Source organism: Macaca mulatta, chromosome 1 (genome assembly GCF_049350105.2).
Source record: "Macaca mulatta isolate MMU2019108-1 chromosome 1, T2T-MMU8v2.0, whole genome shotgun sequence".
Taxonomy (NCBI): Eukaryota; Metazoa; Chordata; class Mammalia; order Primates; family Cercopithecidae; genus Macaca; species Macaca mulatta.
The window spans coordinates 197,312,477-197,336,273 of record NC_133406.1 but is presented as its reverse complement, the minus strand read 5'-3'; the positions used below and the strand labels follow the sequence as shown (position 1 = coordinate 197,336,273).

Below are 23,797 nucleotides of genomic sequence, written 5' to 3'. Positions count from 1 at the left end.
ACCTGGGAGGTGGAGGTTGCAGTGAGCCGAGACCGTGCTATTGCCCTCCAGCCTGGGTGAGAGAGCGAGACTCCATCAAAAAAAGAAAAGGAGGGGAGAAGGAAGGAAGGAAGGAAGGGAGGGAGGGAGGGAGGAAGGAAGGGAGGGAGGGAAGGAAGGAATCAAGGCCTGGAGAAGACTACTTTTTTCAACTGTGTGGAAGCAAAAGAAAATGGGAAAATGACAGGGATAGAGAGTGGACCTCCTCCCATGCAGAAGCAGAGAGCCCCTTTCTCAACTCTCAGAAAGCCCCTTTCTGACAGTCATACACAAGCCCCTTGCAGTCTCTGCACCTTTAACTGCTATTATACCGCCTCCCTGTAGAAGACACAGGACTTAGATGTAGGTGTAGAGGGAGAAGGAAGGTTTGAGGATAACTCTCAGGTTCCAGGCTTAGGAGCCTAGGTAGCCCATGAGAGATGCAGAACAGAGCTTGAAGAGAGGACCCAAAGGGTGTATGGGAGTTAGTTATATTTGGAGCTTGGGGAGTTTGAAGTGCCTATGGGACAACAAATAGAGATGTCCAATTGAGAATCTGAAGTTCGAGAGACTGATGAGATCTTGCAAGTTACCAGTGTGTAGACAGAGTTGAAGCCATGCGATCACTCTGGCAATAGAAAGGGCTGAGCAGGGACACCTGGAGGCAGCAAGATTTAAGAGAAAGAGCAACCACAGAAGGAAACTGAGTGGGGATGTGATAGGAGGTAGCAGGAAACCAGGAGAATGTGACATTGGAAGGATGAAGATTATCAAGTGTTGCAGAAAGGTTGAATACGAAGAGGATTAAGATGAGAGACACAGTGAGATGATTGTGGCTGGCTGAGAGGGAAGAAAGAAAGTAGGAGATAAGATTCAAGTAGGCAGCGGCCAGGTCAGGCAGGGCCAGGCATGCCATCAGAAGGCATTTGAGTGGTATTCTAAGTGGGAAATCTTTGGAGGATTTTAAGAGGGGAGTGAAGAAATCCGATGTGCATTTTAAACATATCACAGTGTTGTGTGGAGGACAGCCTGGGGGGTGAGTGTGGGAATGGAGGTGGGACACCAGTTAGGAAGCTATTATAGTAACCCAGACTTGGACTAGGACAGTAAGGGTGGAGGTGGTTAAATGTGTTCAGATTCAGTATACATTTTGAAGGAAGGTCTGACAGGACTTGCTAATTAATTGGATGTAGAATGCAGAGTAAAAGAGAGACAGGGATCAACGAGTATGGAGGGTGTTGGTTCAAGCAACTAAGTAGGTGGTAATGCTATTTACAGGGGTAGGCAAGGCTAGAGGAAAACCAAATAAACAGGGTTAGAGGTGGGAATGAGAATCCAGAGTTTTATTTTGACCACCTTAAGTATAAGATGCTTGCCGGGCGTGGTGGCTCCCACCTGTAATCCCAGCACTTTGGGAGGCTAAGGCAGGTGGATCACCTGAGGTCAGGAGTTCGAGACCAGCCTGGTCAACATGGCGAAACCCTGTCTCTACTAAAAATACAAAAATTAGCCAGGCGTGGTAGTGGGCGCCTGTAATCCCAGCTACTTGGGAGGCTGAGGCAAAAGAATTGCTTGAACCCGGGAGGCAGAGATTGCAGTGAGCTGAGATTGCACCATTGCACTCCAGCCTGGGCAACAAGAGCAAAACTCCGTCTACAAAAAATTTTTAAAAGTATAAGATGCTTTTAGATATGCAAGTGGGGAAGTCAAGTAGGCAGCTGGCGATCCAAATCTGGAGCCCAGGGAAGAAGTCACAGCTAGAGATATCATTTTGAAGTCATCAGCATATACAGAGCATCAAAGCCATGGGACTGCATGAACACTCAAGTTGTGTTTCCCCTCTCACTTGATCTCACAGAAGTTTGGGTAGCCCTTGCCTGGGGACTGGGGAAGGCATCCAATGTCATTACCATCAGTCCCCATAATGTGAGAGCCAGGTACAGCTAAAGACAAATCTGAGTCAGGGACTACTTGCAGAGAAATGGTGCCAGAGAAACTAAGACTTCACAGGAGGGCTGAAGGAGTTCCATCTCCTCCAGCACCTCCCACAATTCTGTTAGTAAAATTAATTAAGAAGGAAGAAGACAGGAAGGTGATATTGAGGATACTTAGTCTGTAAAGCCAGCAATGGGAGCCCCAGCTAAGGCCTGAGGGGCGAAAAATGGGAGTTAATGTGGCTATGCGCCCTCCCCCGCAACTCATCTCCTGTCCCCACCCCCACCCACACAAGAGTCAAGGCTCCTAGAATTGGCATAAAATCCATATACAGAGCAGTCCCAGGAGAAGGCTTGGGTTTCAGTGACAGGAGATGAGCACAGGCTGAAGAGCTGAGACCAGCCATCCACTGAATTTTTCTTTCTTTCTTTTTTTTTTTTTTTTGAGACAGTCTTGCCCTGTCACCCAGGCTGGAGTGCAGTGGTGCAATCTTGGGTCACTGCAACCTCTGCCCCCTGAGTTTAAGAGATTCTCATGCCTCAGTCTTCTGAGTAGCTGGGACTACAGGCAAGCGCTACCACGCCTGGCTAATTTTTTTGTATTTTTAGTAGAGATGGGGTTTCACCATACTGGCCAGGCTGGTCTCAAACTCCTGACCTCAGAGGATCCACCCAGCTTGACCTTCCAAAGTGCTGGTATTACAAGTGTGAGCCACTGCACCCAGCCCGACCCACTGGTTCTGAGCAAACAGGATAAAAGTATTGAAGACTATTGCTTCTCCAACTTTAAGTTACATTCAAACCATCTGGGGATTTTGGTAAAATGCAGGTTCTATTTTAACAGGCCTGGGGCGGGACCTAATATTCTGCATTTCTAATAAGTGTCCACCTAATGCTGTTGCTCCTTTGAGTAGACCACACTTTGAGTAGCAAGGGATTAGAGGCAGCCGTGGAGGCCGCCCATAATGGAGAGGGCATGTCCAGTTCCAGAGAGAATGTGTTTATTCATGCACAAAGTCACAGAACTATTAAAGTGGAAATACCCACCATTTGGCATGTTGTGGGGCAGACAGTCATTTCTCAGCACATTAGCCTCCTAAGAGCATAGCACAGCATGGTTGTTACTCACATGGGTTCTGAAGGTTGACCTCTTGAGCTTCATGTCTTAGTACATATGTAATCTTGGGCAAATCCTTAACTTCTCTACATCTCCGTTTCCTCATCTCTATAATGGAAATAACAAGACTATTGTGAGGACTGTCTAAGTGAATGGATATAAAGTGCTTAACACATGGCAGCATAGTTAGTACTCAGTAAAGGCTGCTATTCTGATGCTGTTATACCATTCTATAATCATTAACATAGATACAGAGGCTGACTTGCCTTTTGGTACACGGTCAAATATACAACCCCCATCTCCCTCCCACCAAAAGGCCTGTGTCCTCTCTTTCAAATTCCTCCTTCCCTCCTGCCCACTCTCCCTCCCCTGGCCCCTGGCCCCAGTGTGGTCTGGATGGGCCCCAGAGGGGCAGGGAAAGGGACAGGACGTGGGGCTGTATCTGACAGGAACCTGAGGGGCTGGCCTGGGAGGGGATTGGGGCCCGGCTTCCTGAAGGGAGGATGGGCTAAGGCAGGCACACAGTGGCGGAGAAGATGCCCTCCTGGGCCCTCTTCATGGTCACCTCCTGCCTCCTCCTGGCCCCTCAAAACCTGGCCCAAGTCAGCAGCCAAGGTGAGGTGCACGGAGGGTGGAGATCACCTATGCCCAGGAAGAGGGAGCCCTGGGAGGTGATGCAGGGCCCTGGGAGGGGATGCAAGGCCCTGGGAGGGGAGGTAGAGTAAGAGGCTCTCCTGCTGGTCCCCTCCTCTTCCACGTAAACATGCCTGGGAGGACCCAGGGCCAACTCACCAGCTGTTCCTTAGATGTCTCCTTGCTGGCCTCGGACTCAGAGCCCCTGAAGTGTTTCTCCCGAACATTTGAGGACCTCACTTGCTTCTGGGATGAGGAAGAGGCAGCACCCAGTGGGACATACCAGCTGCTGTATGCCTACCCGGGGTAGGTGCTGGACTGTGCCCCACTCCCCATATATCTATCTGTCCCTGCATTTAGCTGAGTCCCACTCCAGCAGCTTTCCTGCCCGTCCGAGGATCACTCTGAATACAAGCCCTAAGTACCCAGTTTTTGAACAGATGTGCTTTGGATGTATGTGGGCCCCAACTCCAGCCCTACATAACCCCTAATCCCACCTATCCCAGGCATTAAGAAGAAAAATGGCAGTACTAGAGACAAAAGTTGGGCATGAGCCCAGGTCTGGGTCCTCAGGGCTCTGCCTGGTGGCTGTGTAGGAGGGATCTCTGCTATGCCAACAGGGAGAAGCCCCGTGCCTGCCCCCTGAGTTCTCAGAGCGTGCCCCGCTTTGGAACCCGATACGTGTGCCAGTTTCCAGCCCAGGAAGAAGTGCGTCTCTTCTCTCCGCTGCACCTCTGGGTGAAGAATGTGTTCCTAAACCAGACTCAGATTCAGCGAGTCCTCTTTGTGGACAGTGTAGGTAAGAGCCATCCTCCTGTCACCCGGCCCCTCCACTTGCTGCCCCCAGTCCAGCTCCTGGAATCAGACTTATCTGTGCCCTTCCGGCTCAGCACGGATACCCCTATTAACAGACCCCCGAGGCACCCCAAGACTCCCTTGTCATTCCTCCCAGCCTTGGCATCTAGAGCTAGAACTGTCCCACATATCATTTCACACCAGGGACACCCTGGTCCTCCCATCATTAACAAATCATTTATTCATCCATTCAAGAGTTCCAGAATACCTACTGTGTGCCAGACACTGGGCTAGGTGATGGGATATGGAGAAAATGGGATCCCTGCTTCCAAGAAGCACTGAGTCTAGCTAGCCATCATACTGCAATGAAGTCACTGTTCTCATGAGGGAAGAACAGAATCAGGAGCCTCCCTAGCCTGCCCTCCAGGAGAATGACAGCCTACAATTTTTGAATCCAGAAGCTGCCCCAATTCAGCCCCCAGCACCCCTCTCTGCAGTCCAGAGGCTGAGCCATAGACTGTGGTACTCAGAGTTCTGATGTGCCCTGTCTTGCCCTCAGGCCTGCCGGCTCCCCCCAGTATCATCAAGGCCATGGGTGGGAGCCAGCCAGGGGAACTTCAGATCAGCTGGGAGGCCCCAGCTCCAGAAATCAGTGATTTCCTGAGGTACGAACTCCGCTATGGCCCCAAAGATCTCAAGAACTCCACTGGTCCCACGGTCATACAGTTGATCGCCACAGAAACCTGCTGCCCTGCTCTGCAGAGGCCACACTCAGCCTCTGCTCTGGACCAGTCTCCATGTGCTCAGCCCACAATGCCCTGGCAAGATGGACCAAAGCAGACCTCCCCAACTAGAGAAGTATGCTGACCTTCTTCTGCCTCACCTCCTATCTCCTACCTTCAATCTTGCCCCAGGAAAGGACAGACCATACTTTGGGGATTCCAGACCTGGGTTCATCCTTGGAGAGTTAGTATAGGCTCAGATATGAGCCATGTCTACTTAGGGGCTTCCTACTTTGGGTCATTCCCACTGATAAAAATGAAGTCTTTTAGGCCTCCAAATTAATGGAGATTTCCCAACAAAACCCTGAACACCACCTGAAACCCACCAACTTGGCCCCTGGACTGTGTGCATATCTATCCAGCAAGGAGCTGAGCTCCTCTCCACAGGGATGGTGTGCAAATATAAGGGTTGGAGGCTGTCTCAGCTGACAGGCAGACCTAGATTGTGAAGCTGGGATTTTCCTCCCAAGGCTTCAGCTCTGACAGCAGTGGGTGGAAGCTGCCTCATCTCAGGACTCCAGCCTGGCAACTCCTACTGGCTGCAGCTGCGCAGCGAACCTGATGGGATCTCCCTCGGTGGCTCCTGGGGATCCTGGTCCCTCCCTGTGACTGTGGACCTGCCTGGAGATGCAGGTGAGTCCACAAAGGAATAGGGAGATGGGGAGCAGATACAAGAAGAGCTCTAGGGAAGCCTGGGCTGGATCTGAAGCGCTGGGAACCATGGTCCTCCCTGATGATCTCAAACTTGCCATTGGACAGGATGAACTATGTTCAGGGAAAGAAGAGAGAATAGGAGTCCATGTTCTAAGTTGTATGTGTAGAAATGATCTGAACACCCTATACAGTAGGGGCACACGGACCCTGATGGGACTTATTTCTTTGACTTTAGTGGCAATTGGACTGCAATGCTTTACCTTGGACCTGAAGAATGTTACGTGTCAATGGCAGCAAGAGGACCATGCTAGATCCCAAGGTTTCTTCTACCACAGCAGGGCACGGTGCTGCCCCAGAGACAGGTGAGAGCTGAACTGCTGATTGAGGTTGGTGTCATGGGAGTGAGCCACAGTCCTGCAGAAAAAAGGAAGAGAGTGTTCTTGGTCGTCTTCACTCTCCTCCCTTGTCCAAAATCCATACAGCTTTCAATGCTCTCTTATCTATTCTCTCATCCTCCAGTCGATATTTTATCTTCTCAACCCCTCTCTGTTCCCATTGGGAATGCTTTGGTTTAGTTCAGCCTTAGTCATGTCACTCGGACCACTGCAACAGCCTACAGTCTAATTCACCTCCAGTGTATTCCCCATGCTGCTAACAGAGTGATCTTTGTTAAGCTCAAACTGTGTATGACCTTTGTAAAGCTCTAACTTTGCATGGTCTCCCCCTACTCAAATATGTACTGCAATTTCTCATTATCAAAGCCATAAAAAATTTAGCCTGGCCTTCAAAGAGTTCCACCAAGCACCTCATTAATTCTTCATCCTCTCCATATCTAAATCTATAACCAAGTTGTATTGATTTTACCTATTAACTAACTCTAGAATCTGCCCACTTGTCTATCACTGCCATTATCCTACTACAACCCATCATCAATTCTCTCTTCAGCTACTGAAAAGATGTAGTAACTGACCACCCTGAGTCTTCCAAGTAATTCTTCACACAGGTGCTGAAGGGAACTTTTTGTTTTGTTTTGAGACAGAGTCTCACTCTGTTGCCCAGGCTGTAGTGCAATAGCACAATCTTGGCTCACTGCAACCTCCACCTCCTGGGATCAGGTGATTCTCCTGCCTCAGCCTCCCATGTAGCTGGGATTACAGGCATGTGCCACCACACCCCATTAATTTTTTTTGTATTTAGTAGAGAGGGGGCTTCACCATGTTGGTCAGGCTGGTCTCGAACTCCTGACCTCAGGTGATCCACCTGCCTCGGCCTCCCAAAGTGCTGGGATTACAGGTGTGAGCCACCTGAAGGGATCTTTTAAAAGTGCAAAAATGAACATAACACTCTCTGCTTAAAAATCTTCAATAGCTTTCAACTAGTCTTAGGATAAAAAAAAACCTCTATCATGGACTTGAAAAGTTCTGAGACTCAGACCCTACCTACCTCTTCAGCTTCATCTTGTGCTATGCTGCCCTTTGATCCCCATGTTCCGGCACGGGCCTTCTGTGGTCCACTCATATCTGGCATATTCCCTCCTGCTCTAGGTCTTTACACTGCTGTTTACCCAGCCCTCCTGTCTTTACTTAACCTCTACTTATCCTCCAAATCTCAACTCAAGCGTCACTCTCTTAGGGACCCTCCTCTGGCCTTCCTTATTAAGTCCAATAGCACTATTATACATTCTTGTTGTACCATGTACCGCTCCTTCTTTTTTTTTTTTTTTTTTTTGAGACGGAGTCTCGCTCTGTCGCCGAGGCTGGAGTGCAGTGGCGGGCGGGATCTCGGCTCACTGCAAGCCCCGCCTCCTGAGTTCGTGCCATTCTGCTGCCTCAGCCTCCCAAGTAGCTGGGACTACAGGCGCCTGCTACCATGCTTGGCTAATTTTTTGTATTTTTAGGAGAGATGCGGTTTCACCGTGTTAACCAGAATGGTCTCAATCTGACCTCGTGATCCACCCGCCTTGGCCTCCCAAAGTGCTGGGATTACAGGTGTGAGCCACTGCGCCCGGCCATATCTCTCCTTCTTGAGTACTTATCATAGTCACACTTTTATATTTACACTTTATATGATTATTTGGTTGACAATAAAAATCTCGCTAGGCCCAGTGGCTCACACCTGTAATCCCAGCACTTTGGGAGGCTAAGGTGTGAAGATCACTTGAGGCCAGGAGTTTGAGACCAGCCTAGACAACATAGTGAGACTTCGTCTCTACAAAATTTCTTTTTTTTAATTAGCCAGGCATGGTAGCATGTGCCTGTATTCCTAGCTACTTGGGAGGCTAAGGTGAGAGGACGGCATGAGCCTAGGAGTTTGAGGTTACCGTGAGCTATGATTATACCACTGCACTCCAGCCTGGGCAACAGATCAAGATTTTGTCTCCAAAAAAAAAAATCTCTTAGAACTCCAATTGAGAAAGTCTGACCTTGACCAAATATGATCCATGAGGGCAAGATCAATGTCTGTTTTTATTCACCAATATATTCTCACCTACCAATAGTAGGTGCCCAGTAAAAAATTGTTGAACTAATGAATAATGAAAAAAAACCACTATTAACTATTTAAATATATTCTTCCAGTTTTTTCTATGTATTTACATACATCTATATACAACATTTACATTTTATTATTTTTGAGATAGGGTCTTGCTCCATTGCCCAGGCTGGAGTGCAGTGGCGTGATTATGGCTCACTGCAGCCTTGACCTCCCAGGCTCAAGCGATTCTCCTACCTGAGCCTCCTGATTAGCTAGGACTACAGGCATTTTCTATCTTTTTTTTTAAAGTAGAGACAAGGTCTCCCTATGTTGCTGAGACTGGTCTCAAACTCCTGAGCTCAAGCAATCCTCCCATCTCAGCCCTGCTACCACGCCCAGCCTAATATTTATTTATTTATTTTTTTTCTTTTTTTGAGACGGAGTCTCGCTCTGTTGCCCAGGCTGGAGTGCAGTGGTGCAATCTCAGCTCACTGCAACCTCCGCCTCCTGGGTTCAAGCGATTCTCCTGCCTCAGCCTCCCAAGTAGCTGGGATTACAGACGTGCGCCACCACGCCCAGCTAATTTTTTGTATTTTTAGTGGAGATGGGGTTTCATCATGTTAGCCAGGCTGGTCTTGAACTCTTGACCTCAAGTGATCCACCCACCTCAGCCTCCCAAAGTGCTGGGATTACAGGCATTAGCCACCACACCCAGCCTAATATTTAATTTTTAAATATAAATTAGATTACATTATATATGTAGTTTGCCTTTTTGCTTAAAAACATGTCTCAGAGATCATTACAAAAAGATGTAACTCATTCTTTTTAATCACTGCATAGATATCCATAGGATAGAGATGCCTGAGTGGACTAAAGAGTAGCAAAACTGAAGTCATCATTTCCTCTATCAAAACTTGCTTTTCCTGCTGGGCACGGTGGCTCACACCTGTAATCCCAGCACTTTGGGAGGCCGAGGTGGGTGGATCATTTGAGGTCAGCAGTTGGAAATCAGCCTGGACAACATGGTGAAACCTCATCTCTACTAAAAATACAAAAATTAGCCGGGCGTGGTGGCACATGCCTGTAGTCCCAGCTTCTTGGGAGGCTGAGGCAGGAAAAATGCTTGAACCGGGGAAGCGGAGGTTGCAGTGAGCCAAGATCATGCCCCTGCACTCCAGCCTGGGCAACAGAGAAAAGACTCCTTCTCAAAAAATAACATTAAATTTAAAAAATTGCTTTTTCTTTATTGTCCCCAATCCTACCACGAACTCAGTTTTCCTGGACTGAAAAACAGAAATCATCCTGGACTTCTCTCATTCCTATACCCTCCAGGCCTAACCAGAAATAGTCTCGTCATTTTCACCTTTTCAATATTTCTTCAGTCATCTCTTCCCCTCTATCTCACTGCCGCTATTCTATTTTCACATCCTCATCACTTAGCACATGAAAAACTACAAGAGTGTCATAATGGATTTCTCTGCTTCTAGTCGGCCCTCACAAATCCTTTCTACAGACTGCAGTTAGAATGATCTTCCTAAAGTACAAAGCTAGTTTAAGCACTTCCCTGCTGAAAATCCTTAAATGTCTACATAACTACTACAAAGTTAGCAGTAATTCAAATTCAAGCTCCCCAGAAAGGCCATAAGGCCATCCATGACATGGTCTGCAGTCTTGCGTTTACCACTTACCTTTATGCGAAAACCATCTGCACCACTTAGAATCTCCCCCAAAGCACCACACTCTCTTATCTATGCACAACCATGTGCCTGGGATGCCTGTTTGTCCCTTTTGCCTATCCTATTTTTAGTCCAAAACTCAGTCTAAACATTGCCTTATCTAGGAAGCATTCCCTGACCCTCCTAGTCTGGGTTGGATGCTCCCCTTTGATGCTCTCAAGCCAGTCTATGCACATCACAGAAAAATAGCATGTTTGTTTTTCTGTCTTTCCCACTGAAATTAGAGCTCTTTGAAGCTTATTCCTCTATGCACTCTTAGGGCCTGGCACAGTACCAATTGGCACATAGTATAAATTATTTGTTGATTAAATGGGTAAACATACCCATTTTAGTGATGGTGAGCCACTTAGGAGTTATAATCAAGAGGGAGACATGATACAGTTGTTCAATAAAGAATTATTGAGGGTGACTTTGTACAAGGCACTGGGGATAAATAGTACAACAAATAAAATGGAAAAGGGGCCAGGCTCAGTGGCTCACACCTATAATCCCAGCACTTTGGGAGGCCAGGGTGGGCAGATCACTTGAGGTCAGGAGTTCGAGATGAGCCTGGCCAACATTGCGAAACCCCATCTCTACTAAAAATACAGAAATTAGCCAGGTGTGGTGGTAGGCGCCTGTAATCCCATCTACTCAGGAGGCTGAGGCAGGAGAATTGCCTGGACCCAGGAGGCAGAGGCTGCAGTGAGCTGAGATCGCACCACTGCACTCCAGCCTGGGCAACAAAGCAAGACTGTCTCAAAACATTTTTAAAAATAAATAAAATGGAAAAGGTTCCAGCATTGTTGGGGCTTACATTAGTAGAGGGGAGGGGAAAAGGAGGGGGAGACAAGTAAGTAAAGAAATAAAGGAACAAAGTTATAATAGAGACTAAAGGGGGGCGTGCGGTGGGTGGGCGGGGTGGGTACTGCTAATTTAGACTGAGTGGCCAGGAAAAGCCTCACCAGGGAGGTGATAGATAAGCCGAGATCTAAATGGCAAGAAAGAATGAGTCACATGAAGACCTGCAGTCAGAGCAATCCAGGGCAAAGGCAAAGTGCAAAGATAGCACATTTGGCATATCTGCGGCACAGAAAGAAGGCCTGTGTGGATAAAGGGTGATAAACTGGCATGAGAATCATAAGAGATGAGAATGGTGAGGCAAGGAGAAACCAAATCACAGACTCCCATAGGCCTGGTAAAGAGTTTGGGTTTTATTCAAAGTGGGATGAAGAGCCGCTAAAGGATTTTAAGCAGTAAACGATGACAATTTGATTTACATTTTTAAAAGATATGTTTCTCTGTGAATAAATAAATAAGACTAGAAGCAGAATCACCAGTTAGAAATTTGCCTTAATCCAAGCAAGGAATAATAGTGGCTTCATCTAACATAGCGGTGGTAAAGATCAAAATCAATAGATTTGTGACATTATATTCTGGACATTATCACATCAACATTTGTGGAAACAAATTCTGGTAGCCATGTGGAGAACAACTTGAAGGTAGTGGCAAAAACAAAAGCAGAAAAGCCAGTTAGGAGACTATTGTAATAATCTAATAGCAAAATAACACATAGGGGAGAGTAGGAGGAATGACGTATGAGAACACGTTAAAAATATAGGATATTTTTCTTCAGAAAGATGAGGGTTCTTTAATCTTTGAAACAATCCTGTGAGGTTGGTATCATTAACCCATTTTACAAATAGAAGGAAACCGGAGCAGAAATAAACCAAGTAATTTGCCCAAAGTTATACAAAAGTAAGCCAAGACCTGAACTCTTGGTGAAAACCCATGCTGTTTTCACATATCATGCTAGGTCTTTCCTCAAAGGGAAGAGGCCAGACACCAAAGCTGACTTCAGAAAACATCATGGCAAAATAGCAAAAACAAACAAATGATCAAATGAACACAGGAAAAAAAAAAAAAAAAGAAAACATCATGGCATAAAGACAGAGGCAAAGCTCTAGAGGCCCCTTGAAGGAAGGAGTTAGATGATAATCCCTGCAGGCCATCGTTCTTGTGGGATGGGAAGCCTTGGGATTAGTCTCTGGGGCAGGCCTGATTCAATGACTCTGTGGGGCTGGGTCTTAGGTACCCCATCTGGGAGGACTGTGAAGAGGAAGAGAAAACAAATCCAGGATTACAGACCCCACAGTTCTCTCGCTGCCACTTCAAGTCACGAAATGACAGCGTTATTCACATCCTTGTGGAGGTGACCACAGCCCTGGGTGCTGTTCACAGTTACCTGGGCTCCCCTTTCTGGATCCACCAGGCTGGTAAGAACTTTCTTCCCCATTCTTCCCACATAGTTCCCAGCCCCACTGAATCTGACCCTGTGCCCAGGATCCCCAACTCTGACCCTTCTGACCAATGGTTCTGGTGGCACGACGCCTCGTACACAGAAGGACTTAAGCTGCTCCCTGCTGACATCCCTGTAGTGCGCCTCCCCACCCCAAACTTGCACTGGAGGGAGATCTCCAGCGGGCATCTGGAATTGGAGTGGCAGCACCCATCATCCTGGGCAGCCCAAGAGACCTGCTATCAACTCCGATACACAGGAGAAGGCCATCAGGACTGGAAGGTATGGTCAAGCAACAAACGCCCACAGACCTCACTACGCAGGGGATCCCTGGGGTTGGCCATGCCTGTTAGCAGGAGTGAAAGTGTCTATGTATCCAGTCTCTGCTAGTATATCTATGTTTATCAGATTCAACTGGTATCTTAGTCTCTCTTGAGCATCCGATACTTCTGGCTACCCCTACTTAACATTTCTCTTCCCTTTGTCTTTGGGATATCAGTGTTCCCTGATTTTCCTCCTACCTCTCTGACTGAACTTTCTCACTCTCCTCTCCTGTCTCCTCCTTGCCAGCCTTCCACAAAATGCTGTGCTTCCTACAGTCTCATCCTAGGCTCTTTTCTCCTCTGATAAAAAAAAAAACTTCTCCCCAGGTGAGCGCTTCAACTCCATGGTTTCAATGGCCATACATTACAATCGCAATTTTACCATTCTAATTCCCATATGGAAAGGAATTTACAAACCACAAATTACCAAAACGTTTGAAGTCTGTTTCCTCATTGGTGAAGTGGGATGAAGCTATCTACCTTATGGAGTTATAGTAAAAATTAAATACTATATCTAAATACTGGCATAAGGAAAGTGCCCAATATATGTTACTTAAATATTAGTTTGTCAACTTTTATTCTCATTTGCCACACATATATACAACTATGTGCAACATTTATGGTTCCACCAAAACCTCCTCCCCCTGGACATTTCAGACTCAGTCTATCCAGAATGGAACTCCTCTTCCTCCTGAAGCTTTACTTTTTTATTGTGATAAAACTTACATACAACAAAGTGTACAAATAGTCTGTACATGTGTATACATCCATGTAACCATAACCAGGATCAAGACATAAATTATTTCCAGCACCTCAGAAGCTCCCAATGCCCCGCCACATCCCCCGCCACCAAAGGTAATCACCATCCTGACATTGCCATTGATTCATTTGGATTGTTGTGGAACTCTATAAAATGGAACCCTAAAGTATATCTTCCTCAAACTAACTTCTCTTCTGTTTCCTGTCTCTGACAATGGCACCACTACTTACCCAGTACCCAAGCCTGGAAGCACCCTTGACTCTTCTTGCTCTTCCCTTACCCCTTCCCCTTACTCATCAACAACTAAGTTGATGGCAATAACGTACTAACAGTCCTCAAATTCCTACCAGGATTGCCTTAGCCTCATCTGTGACCATCCAGCCTTGTCATCCAGGCTTTTAGCACACTAAACTACTCTGTGGCACAAAACCAAGCATTAAATGCTTCTCTGGACTTCCATGGTGCCTTGCACTAATTAATTGTTGTGATTATTTACCTGTTTGGGTCTCCCTCATTAGACATGTAAGAGACGGTGTTTTATTGCTTTCTCCCCAGTGCTTGCTTAACCCAATGTTTGGAGTATCACACAGTTCATAAATGTTTGCTGTCTTCCTGCTTGTACACGTGATGCTTGTACCCCAGCGCCTGACGCAAATCTGGCATCCTCCGCAGCATGAGTATTATTTGTGGCATGGTCTATGTGACTCTGAATATATCTGTTTCTGGGGGTGTCCATCGCCCGACCTGGAGTTGTGAGAGCACAGGGCAGGGTGCGTGTGTACCGGGATCCTTGCCGAGGGTGTACCTGGGTGTTGGTGTTAGGATACGTAGCTCTCTGAGGTGAGGTCTGGCGCCTTTCTCTCGGGCAGAGCGTGATCCTGTTGGGGAGAGGCTTTCGGTTAGGGCGCTCTATCCTGTTTCTGCCGGGAAGCGTGTTTTATGCCAGTGGGGCTCTTTGTGGGGATCTCCGACAGCCTGGGGATTCGGAGCTGTAGGATTTGGGTCAAACAGACGCCCGGCTGTCGAAGCCCCGACGCCGGGCCACCGCACACTTCTTTGTGCAGGTGCTGGAGCCGCCTCTCGGGGCCCGAGGAGGGACCCTGGAGCTGCGCCCGCGATCTCGCTACCGTTTACAGCTGCGCGCCAGGCTCAATGGCCCCACCTACCAAGGTCCCTGGAGCTCGTGGTCGGACCCAGCTAGGGTGGAGACCGCCACCGAGACCGGTGAGGCAGGCCCCGGCCGCGCCAAAGCCGCACAGCGCCTGCGCCAGGGACGGGGCGCCGGGTGCGGGAGGGACCGGGAGTCGGAGGCGGGAGGGGCGGGGCTCGGAGAGGGGCGGGGCCCTGGCCGCGCGGGTCGACGGCTGCGCGGGTGCCCGCAGTGCCCAGGGCGGCGAGGGGCGGGGCCAGAGTAGGGTCTGGCGGGCTGAGGGCGGGGCTCAGGCCCTGTGGGCCGAGGTCTGACCCTTTTTGTCTCCTAGCCTGGATTTCCTTGGTGACCGCTCTGCTGCTAGTGCTGGGCCTCAGCGCCGTCCTGGGCCTGCTGCTGCTGAGGTGGCAGTTTCCTGCACACTACAGGTACCACCCCCGCCAGGCAGGAGACTGGTGGTGGACCGGGCGGAGCCGGAGGCCTCTAAACAGGCATTCTCGGTTCGCTCTGTGACCCTAGATCTCCGGTCACCGCCCGTGCGCACCTACGGCTTCGCCGCTTCCTGCACGTCTCCTCTGGGACTTGCCGCGACTCCTTACACTCTAACACGCCCACTATACCGCACACCTCGAACAGCCCCGCCTCCTGCTGCTCACCTTGGCGACTAGGCCACCGTCCACCCTTCAGCCAAACTGCCCAGTCCACCCCCATCCAATTGGCCATGAGGTCCCACCTCCTAAACCTAGTCCAAACAATGGCCCCCTTTCTCTAGCCCTGACTCACTGAAACAGAACCTCTTCCCGCTCCGATCTAGCCTCACACAGCCAACAGAATAATCTTTCTAAAATGCGCACATGAACCTATCAATTCCCTCCTTAAATCCCTTTAATAGCTCCCAGGATATAGTCCAGGCTCCCTATGATGACAAGCGAGGCTCTGCAAAATCGACCCCTGCCAGCAAGCACTTCAGCCTCTTCTACCCTGTGCCTTTCCAAACTGGTTTTCTCCACAAGTCAGGTTTTACTTCTCAGTGCCTTTGCACATAATGTCCCCTCTGCCTGAAATAGCCTCCCTGTCTGACTAAACCCATTCATCTGTAAATAACTTTCTTCACCAACTCATAAGAAACCTTTCCTGACCCTCCCCCGTTTGGCCGCTGCTTTGTGCTCCAATACAGTACCAGTAGTGTTTTACTGTGTTTATTTCTTTATATATCTTCCCTATTATACCTTACTTGGTCATCTTTAAATCCTTAGCACAGTGCCTGCCAAAAAGCAGGCCCTTAAATAAATGTTATTAATGAGTGACTCATTTATGTGGGAAGACGAAGGCTGAGGAGAAATGCCATTGGAGGCTATAAACATGAAGGGTAGAATGCATCCCACCTCCGTCCTTCATCTGCTGCTTCTTGAAGACTTAGCTCAGAAGTCAGCTCCTCCAGATGGTATCTTTTGATGGTCCTGGGTTGGTTCAGGTGCCACTCTTGTGGGCTACCATCTCCCTCTGAACATACCTCTCTTTGAACTTTTAATCTGCCCATATGTATGAGCAGACTGAAAGGTAGCCTCCATGAAGGTAGCCAGATCCAACAAAAAAGTTGGAGAAGTAGGAGGAGGTGGTCTGCTGAGAAGGCATACTCAGTTCCTTTTCCCCAATTTACCAGGTAAGTCACACCTTGTCCTCTGGAGAGATATGAGTGAGGTCACTGAAGCAGCCTGAAATGTTCTGCTGACGTCCCTCCACATGGAAATATGAGGCTAAAGAATTGAGGCTCTGGCCGGGCACAGTGGTTCACGCCTGTAATCCCAGCATTTTGGGAGGCCGAGGCAGGCGGATCACAAGGTCAGGAGATCGAGACCATCCTGGCTAACACGGTGAAACCCCGTCTCTACTAAAAATACAAAAAAACTAGACGGGCGTGGTCGTGGGTGCCTGTAGTCCCAGCTACTGGAGAGGCTGAGGCAAGAGAATGATGTGAACCTGAGAGGCGGAGCTTGCAGTAAGCTGAGACGGTGCCATTACACTGCAGCCTAGGTGACAGAGCAAGACTCCGTCTCAAAAAAAAAAGAATTGAGGTTCCTCCAACACACCTTAATCCATATTCTTCCCAGATAACTTACTAATAAGCTCTACTGGTTTTATTCATTCATTCATTCATTCATTCAGCTAATTTACTGAGCACATACTACGGGTCAGACACTATTCTACACCCTAGAAATATAGGAGTGAATAAATAGACAAACTCTCTGTTCTCAGGGACCATATGTTCTAGTGGGGTGAGATAGACAAAAAGAAATATATATAACAATACAATAAATGTACAAGTCACGTGCTATAAAGAAAAATGAAGTACAGCAGGAGATAGCCTGTCATGGGGAAAGGAAGTGGTACTACAGTGGTCCCCTCTTATCCACAGTTTCACTTTTTGTGGTTTCAGTTACACGCGGTCAATTAAGGTCCGAAAAAAATTAAATGGAAAATTCCAGAAATAAACAATTCACGTATTTTAAATTGTAAGTAACATGATGAAATCTCTTGCCATGCTGCTCTGTCTCACCCGGGATGTAAATCATCCCTTTGTCCAGCATCTCCACGCGTATATGCTCTCTGCCACATAGTCACTTAGAAGCTGTCTTGCTTATCAAATTGACTCGTTGAGGTATTGCAGTGCTGTGTTCAAGTAACCCTTATTTTAGTTAATAATGGCCCCAAAGAACAAGAGTAGTGATATTGGCACATTATTATGCTTGTTCTATTTTATTATTAGTCATTGTTAATCTCTTACTGTGCCTAATTTATAAACTTTATCATAGGTATGTACGTACAGAAAAAACATCTGCTGGGAGTCTTGAAACATATCCCCTGCAGATAAAGGGGGACTACTGTGTTTCAGGCAGGGTAGTCAGGGATGACATTTGAACAGAGGCCCACAATGAGGTGAGGGAATGAATCCAGTGTTCCAGACAGAACAAACATTGGAATGTTTGAGGAAACTGCAGCACCCTTTGTTGAACCTGCCCACCACTGACTTCACTCCCCTACCTGAGGTTTTCTTCTTACTCTACTCCCCTGCCTGACTTTATTGCCTTGACCATGCTGTTATCTCTCCAAGTCTTACTCCCTGGCCTCACTGCTCCCCCACCCCAACTGCTCTCCTCCTCCACACCAATTCACTGCCATGGCTCAGTCTGCTTATCTTCTCCCCCAGGAGACTGAGGCATGCCCTGTGGCCCTCACTTCCAGATCTGCACCGAGTCCTAGGCCAGTACCTTAGGGACACTGCAGCCCTGAGTCCGGTGAGTGAGGTTCCCTCCCCTGTGCCCACCACCAACCCTGCCTGGTACTGGATCTTTGCCCCAACAACACAACTTGTTCAAGGTCCTTGCCCTACCAGCGTGCCATCCCCAGGCACTACCCCAGCACTACCCTAGCCCTTCTCCTTCCTGTACAGTCCAGCCCCTCCTCCCACAGGATCTGCTCTAATCCAATGCCTCTCCTCATCTCTCCCAGCCCAAGGCCACAGTCTCAGATACCTGTGAAGAAGTGGAACCCAGCCTCCTTGAAATCCTCCCCAAGTCCTCAGAGAGGACTCCTTTGCCCCTGTGTTCCTCCCAGTCCCAGATGGACTACCGAAGATTGCAGCCTTCTTGCCTGGGGACCATGCCCCTGTCTGTGTGCCCACCCATGGCTGAGTCAGGGTCCTGCTGTACCACCCACATTGCCAACCATTCCTACCTACCACTAAGCTATTGGCAGCAGCCTTGAGGACAGCCTTGAGGCTCCTCACTCCCAGTTCCCTGGACGGAGCTAAACCCTCAAGACTTCTCTGTGAACTTCCCTACCCTACTCCCACAACACAAGTACCCCAGACCTCACCTTCATCCCCCTCTGTCTGCCCTCACAATTAGGCTTCATAGCACTGATCTTACTCTACTGCTGCTGACATAAAACCAGGACCCTTTCTCCACAAGCAGGCTCATTTCACTAAGCTCTTCTTTTACTTTCTCCTCCTTAATGCCAAACACCTTGAAAACAAGCCTTCACTTCCCCACACTCCCCATTTACTCTTCAGACTACTTCAATTAGTTCCCCTACTACACTTTGCTAGTAAAACTGCCCAGGCAAAGTGCACCTCAAATCTTCGAATTCCAAGATCCAAAGGATCTCGTTAATCATCAGTTCCTTTGATCTTTCTGTGAGATTTGTCATGGCTGACTACTCACTTTTCCTTTAAATTCTTTCCTACCTTGGTCCTGCCTCTTTGAGTAAACTAGTAGTTTTTTTTATTTGTTTGAGACAGGGTCTCACTCTGTCACCCAGGCTGGAGTGCAATGGCGCAATCTCAGCTCACTGCAACCTCCACCTCCTGGGTTCAAGCGATTCTTGGGTCTCAGCCTCCCTAGTAGTTGGAATTACAAGTGCACATCACCATACACAGCTAATTTTTTTTTTTTTTTTCGAGGCAGAGTCTCACTCTGTCACCAGACTGGAGTGCAGTGGCGCGATCTCGGCTCGCTGCAACCTCCGCCTCCCAGATTCAAGCAGTTCTGCCTCAGCCTCCCAAGTAGCCGGGATACAGGTGCCTGCCACCACACCTAATTTTTTTGTATTTTTAGTAGAGATGGGGTTTTGCCACGTTGGCCAGGATGCTCTCAATATCCTGACCTCATGATCCGCCTGCCTTGGCCTCCCAAAGTGCTGGGATTACAGGTGTGACCCACTGCGCCCGGCCCCAGCTAATTTTCGTATTTTTAGTAGAGACAGGGTTTTGCCATGTTGCCCAGGCTGCTCTTGAACTCTAACCTCGGGTGATCCACCCACCTTGGCCTCCCAAAGTAATGGGATTACAGGCATGAGCCACTGCACCCAGCTGAGTGTACTAGTAGTTAAGAGAATAAAGTAGATCTAGAATCAGAGCTGGATTGAATTCCTGTCCTTCACATGTGCTAGCTGTGCAACCTTGGGCACATAACTTAATGTCTTTGAGCCTTAGTTTTTTCATCTATAAAACAGGGATAATAACAGCACCCCACAGAGTTGTGACGAGGATTGAGGTAATCTAAGTAAAGCACAGTACCTAGGACATAGTAAATGATTAATATATCTGAACTACTGTTGTAATTATTCCTTCTTACTCTCTTCTAGCATTTCTTCCAATTATTACAGTCCTTCAAGATTCCATTTCTTAAGAGTCTCCAATCCCATCTATTCTCTGCCTTTACTATATGTTGACCATTCTAAAGTTCTTATCTCTAGCTCAGACGTCTACTACAGCACTGTGATGCTTTATGCAACTAACTGTTTACATGTCTGTCCCCTGCTACTAGATTGTGAGCTCCTTGAAGGAAAGGACCATGATTTATTTGTCCTTTTCCCCCAGCACCTAGAGTAGTGCTTGGTGCATGATAGTAGGCCTTCAATAAATTTTCTCTAAATGAATGAAATCTTTCTGGGCAAGGTTACCTGAATCCCATGCCAGCTGTTCTCATCCTCTAAACCATTCACAGGCAGTAGTAAATGTGCTCAGACCGCTCTGGTTATGGACTCTCCTAACACATTCTAATTCTCAAACAAATGGTTTTGTTGTCATTGTTGTTTTTTGTTGGCTCCAAACATACCCACTGTATCAGTCAGGGTCTTGGCAGAAATAGATGACACACTCAAATTGGGTAATATGATGAGAGTGTAATAAAGGGCAAACAGTATTTACAAAGATGAGGGCAAGATTTGGGAAAACCATCAAGGAACAGTGCAAGTGCCTCTGAGGCTAACAATAACAAGGTGCTGGCACTAGCCCTAGGCATCAAGGGGTAAGGGAGGGAGTGGTTCCCAGATCACCAGAGAGTAGCTGTAAGACAGGGCTGCCTGGAAGGAGTCATGGCCTTTCTTTGGTGGAGGGATGCGGCCAGCCTATGGGCAGGTGGCAATGAGAGAGCCAGGGGGATAGACAGCTCAATTTCTTGCTCCTCCCATTCCAGTCTTGGGTCCCTAGGAGTAAAGTCAGAGCCTTTCACATGGCTGGGGAGGAATTATGGAGATTGGGTATACTGGACGTCATCCATTTGTCCCACCCAGACCTATTCTCCATTGTTCTCCATCTTGTCCTATGCTTAGCAAGGCTGATTCATATGGCCTGCATCAAAATCAAAGCATTCTCTTGGGCTTTGGTTTCTGCTTGGGTTCCAACAATAGGAGGATATTATGGATTGAATGATATTCTTCTCCTCTCCCTCAAATTCACATGTTAAAGTCTTCTTCTTTTTTTTTTTTTGGCTGGGCGCGGTGGCACACACCTGTAATCCCAGCTACTTGGGAGGCTGAGGCACAAAATCACTTGAAACTGGGAGGCAGAGATTACAGTGAGCCAAGACCACACCACAAAAAAAGACATAAGTCTTTTATTTTATTATTTTTTTTTTTTTTGAGAAGGGTCTTCACTCTGTCTCTGCTGGAATGCACTGCTGGAATGCAGTGGCGTGGTCATGGCTCACTGCGGCCTCAACTCCGGGTCTCAAGCAACCCTCCCACCTCAGCCTCCCAAGTAGCTGGGACTACTGGACTTACAGGTGTGCACCACCAACTTGGCTAATGTTTGCTTTTGTTGTTGTTGTTGTTGTTGTTTTTAGATGGAGTCTTGCTCTGTCACCCAGGCTGGAGTGCAGTGGCGTGATCTCAGCCTACTGCAAGCTCAGCCTCCTGGGTTCATGCCATTCTCCTGCCTCAGCCTCCCAAGTAGCTGGGACGACAGGCACCCGCCACCACGCCCGGCTAATTTTAAAAATATTTTTAGTAGGACGGGGTTTCACCGTGTTAGCTAGGATGGTCTCAATCTCCTGATCTGGTGATCTGCCCGCCTCAGCCTCCCAAAATGTTGGGATTACAGGCATGAGCCACCTCACAGGCCTGTTTTCTGTATTTTTTTAGAGACAGTTTGATACTATGTTGCCCAGACTGGTCCCTAACTCTTGGGCTCAAGCAGTCCTCCAGCCTTGGCCTTCCAAAGTGCTGGGATTACAAGTGTAAGCCACCACACCCAGCCAGATGTTGAAGTCTTAACTCCCAGTACGTCAAATATCACCTTATTAGGAAATAGGGTCATTGCAGATATAATTAGTTAAGATGAGGTCAGGGCCCTAATTCAATGTGATTGGTATTCTTATAAAAAGAGAAAATTAGACACATACACAAAGAAAGCCAAGTGAAGATGAAGGCAGAGAACAGGGTGATTCTTCTACAAGCCAAGGAATGACAAAGATTGCTGGCAAACCACCACCAGAAGCCAGGGGAGAGGCATGGAACAGATTCTTCCTCACAGTTCTCACACAACTCTCATGACACCTTGATCTGGAACTTCCAGCCTCCAGAATTGTGAGACAGCCAATTTCTGTCATTTAAGTCAGTTTGTGGTACATTTTAAGCCAGTTTGTGGTACTTTATTACAGTAACTTTAGCAAACGAATACAGAGGATATCAGGGGACGAGCTACACAAGTCACCTATGCTTGCCGGCTTCCTGTTCTCCCTATTTCATTCTTTCTGCAACTCCTCCAAAATGGATCTCAGGCCACCCACCTTCCTGATCCTGCTCTCTCCAAAGTCACCGGTGATTTGATTTTCAATGGACAAATCTGACCCCTTCTGTCATCATTTCACTTGAGTACTTTACATCATATTAGAGTATCTCCCACTTCAAGATCCATGTCTGGATAATTTCCATTGCCTTCATTCATTCCTTTATTATTATTATTTTGAGACAAAATCTCCCTCTGTCACCCAGGCTAGAGTGCAGTGGCGTGATCTCGCTCACTACAACCTCCGCCTCCCAGGTTCAAGCGATTCCCCTGCCTCTGCCTCCCGAGTAGCTGGGATTACAGGCATGCACCACCGCACCTGGCTAATTTTGTACTTTTAGTAGACACAGGGTTTCGCCACATTGGCCAGACTGGTCTTGAACTACTGACCTCAAGTGATCTGCCCGCCTCAGCCTCCCAAAGTGCTGGGATTACAGGAGTGAACCCCCACACCTGGCCCAAATCCTTTATTTTTAAATGTACAAATTCCCTGAGGTTATACCCTTTAGCCCTCTCTACAGCTACCATTAGTCCAGAAGTTGCAAATTATTGCCATATTCCCCCGCTCAGATATATTTTATTTGGTCCTTTCCTACACAGAAACCCCACAGGTTCCACAATGCCTAGCAGATGTCCAAAGTCCTTAGCTTGACATTTAAGACCCTGACCAACTTGACATGAGACAAACTTTTCTATGTTTTCTGGGAACTCCCCACCTCTAACCTAAGTATATCCAATTCCTCATTTTCCAAGGTAATTAGAAATAGAGAATGCAAAGTCTTCAAGTCAAAGATAATAACGTTATCTGTCAGCATCAGAGTGGACTTTAGGCTAATGATTGAAAACTTGATTTTTCCAGCCTCTTTCTGGGACAGTATAGCGTATTGTTAGGATTGCAGGGATTAGTCAGATAGTTTGAATCCTGGGCTCTCCTACTTATTATTGGCTGCAAGCCTTTGGGCAAGTTTCTAATCTTTCTGACCCAGTTTCTTTTTTCTGTAAAGGGAAGATAGGGTATCTATCTGCCTTATTGGGATTAAGGATTGAACTCGATTATGTATGTAAACTTTTTTTTTTTTTGGAGACAGAGTCTCCCTCTGTTGCCCAAGCTAGAGTGCAGTGGTGCTATCTCGGCTCACTGCAAGCTCCGCCTCCCGGGTTCACGCCATTCTCCTGCCTCAGCCTCCGGAGTAGCTGGGACTACAGGCGCCCGCCACCACGCCCGGCTAATTTTTTGTATTTTTAGTAGAGACGGGGCTTCACCGTGTTAGCCAGGATGGTCTCGATCTTCTGACCTCGTGTTCCGCCCGCCTCAGCCTCCCAAAGTGCTGGGATTACAGGCGTGAGCCACCGCGCCCGGCCTGTAAACTGTTTTAACACAGCAGTTAGATGGTCCATAAATGGTACCATTATTATTTTTATGATTGCTGCTCCACCCCTGAGCACATTCATACAATTCACTCAAGTCATTATTAGAGCACTGGACTGAATGGAGTCAGACCTGGATTCCCACAAACTTCTTTGTATGACCTCGGGCACATCCCTTCCCTGGGCCTCGGTTCTCCATCTGTAAAA

The 23,797-nt window shown here is 47.7% G+C and overlaps 2 protein-coding genes across 3 annotated transcripts in view; one reads left to right on the top strand and one right to left on the bottom strand.

Moving 5' to 3' along the window:
* C1H1orf210 (chromosome 1 C1orf210 homolog) overlaps window positions 1–23,797 on the bottom strand; it is a 71,901-nt gene that overhangs the window by 47,397 nt on the left and 707 nt on the right. Inside the window, exons 2-5 of one of the 2 annotated variants that reach the window (XM_077960679.1) lie at window positions 13,999–14,380; window positions 6,194–6,347; window positions 3,862–3,948; window positions 3,082–3,177 (exon numbers count right to left, since the gene is read on the bottom strand). The gene's annotated coding sequence lies outside the window, so the exon portion shown is untranslated. Of the gene's footprint in view, window positions 1–3,081; window positions 3,178–3,861; window positions 3,949–6,193; window positions 6,348–10,093; window positions 10,211–13,998; window positions 14,381–23,797 lie in introns of those variants that run through there. The other variant, XM_077960678.1, reaches the window with a different exon arrangement.
* Window positions 3,454–20,227, top strand: MPL (MPL proto-oncogene, thrombopoietin receptor). Its single transcript, XM_028837871.2, has 12 exons — window positions 3,454–3,684; window positions 3,876–4,008; window positions 4,323–4,501; window positions 5,057–5,355; window positions 5,750–5,912; window positions 6,169–6,295; window positions 12,212–12,396; window positions 12,559–12,701; window positions 14,567–14,726; window positions 14,984–15,080; window positions 17,861–17,948; window positions 18,163–20,227. The coding sequence occupies exons 1-12, from the start codon at window positions 3,606–3,608 to the stop codon at window positions 18,415–18,417; spliced, it is 1,908 nt and encodes a 635-aa protein (XP_028693704.1). The 5' UTR covers window positions 3,454–3,605; the 3' UTR covers window positions 18,418–20,227.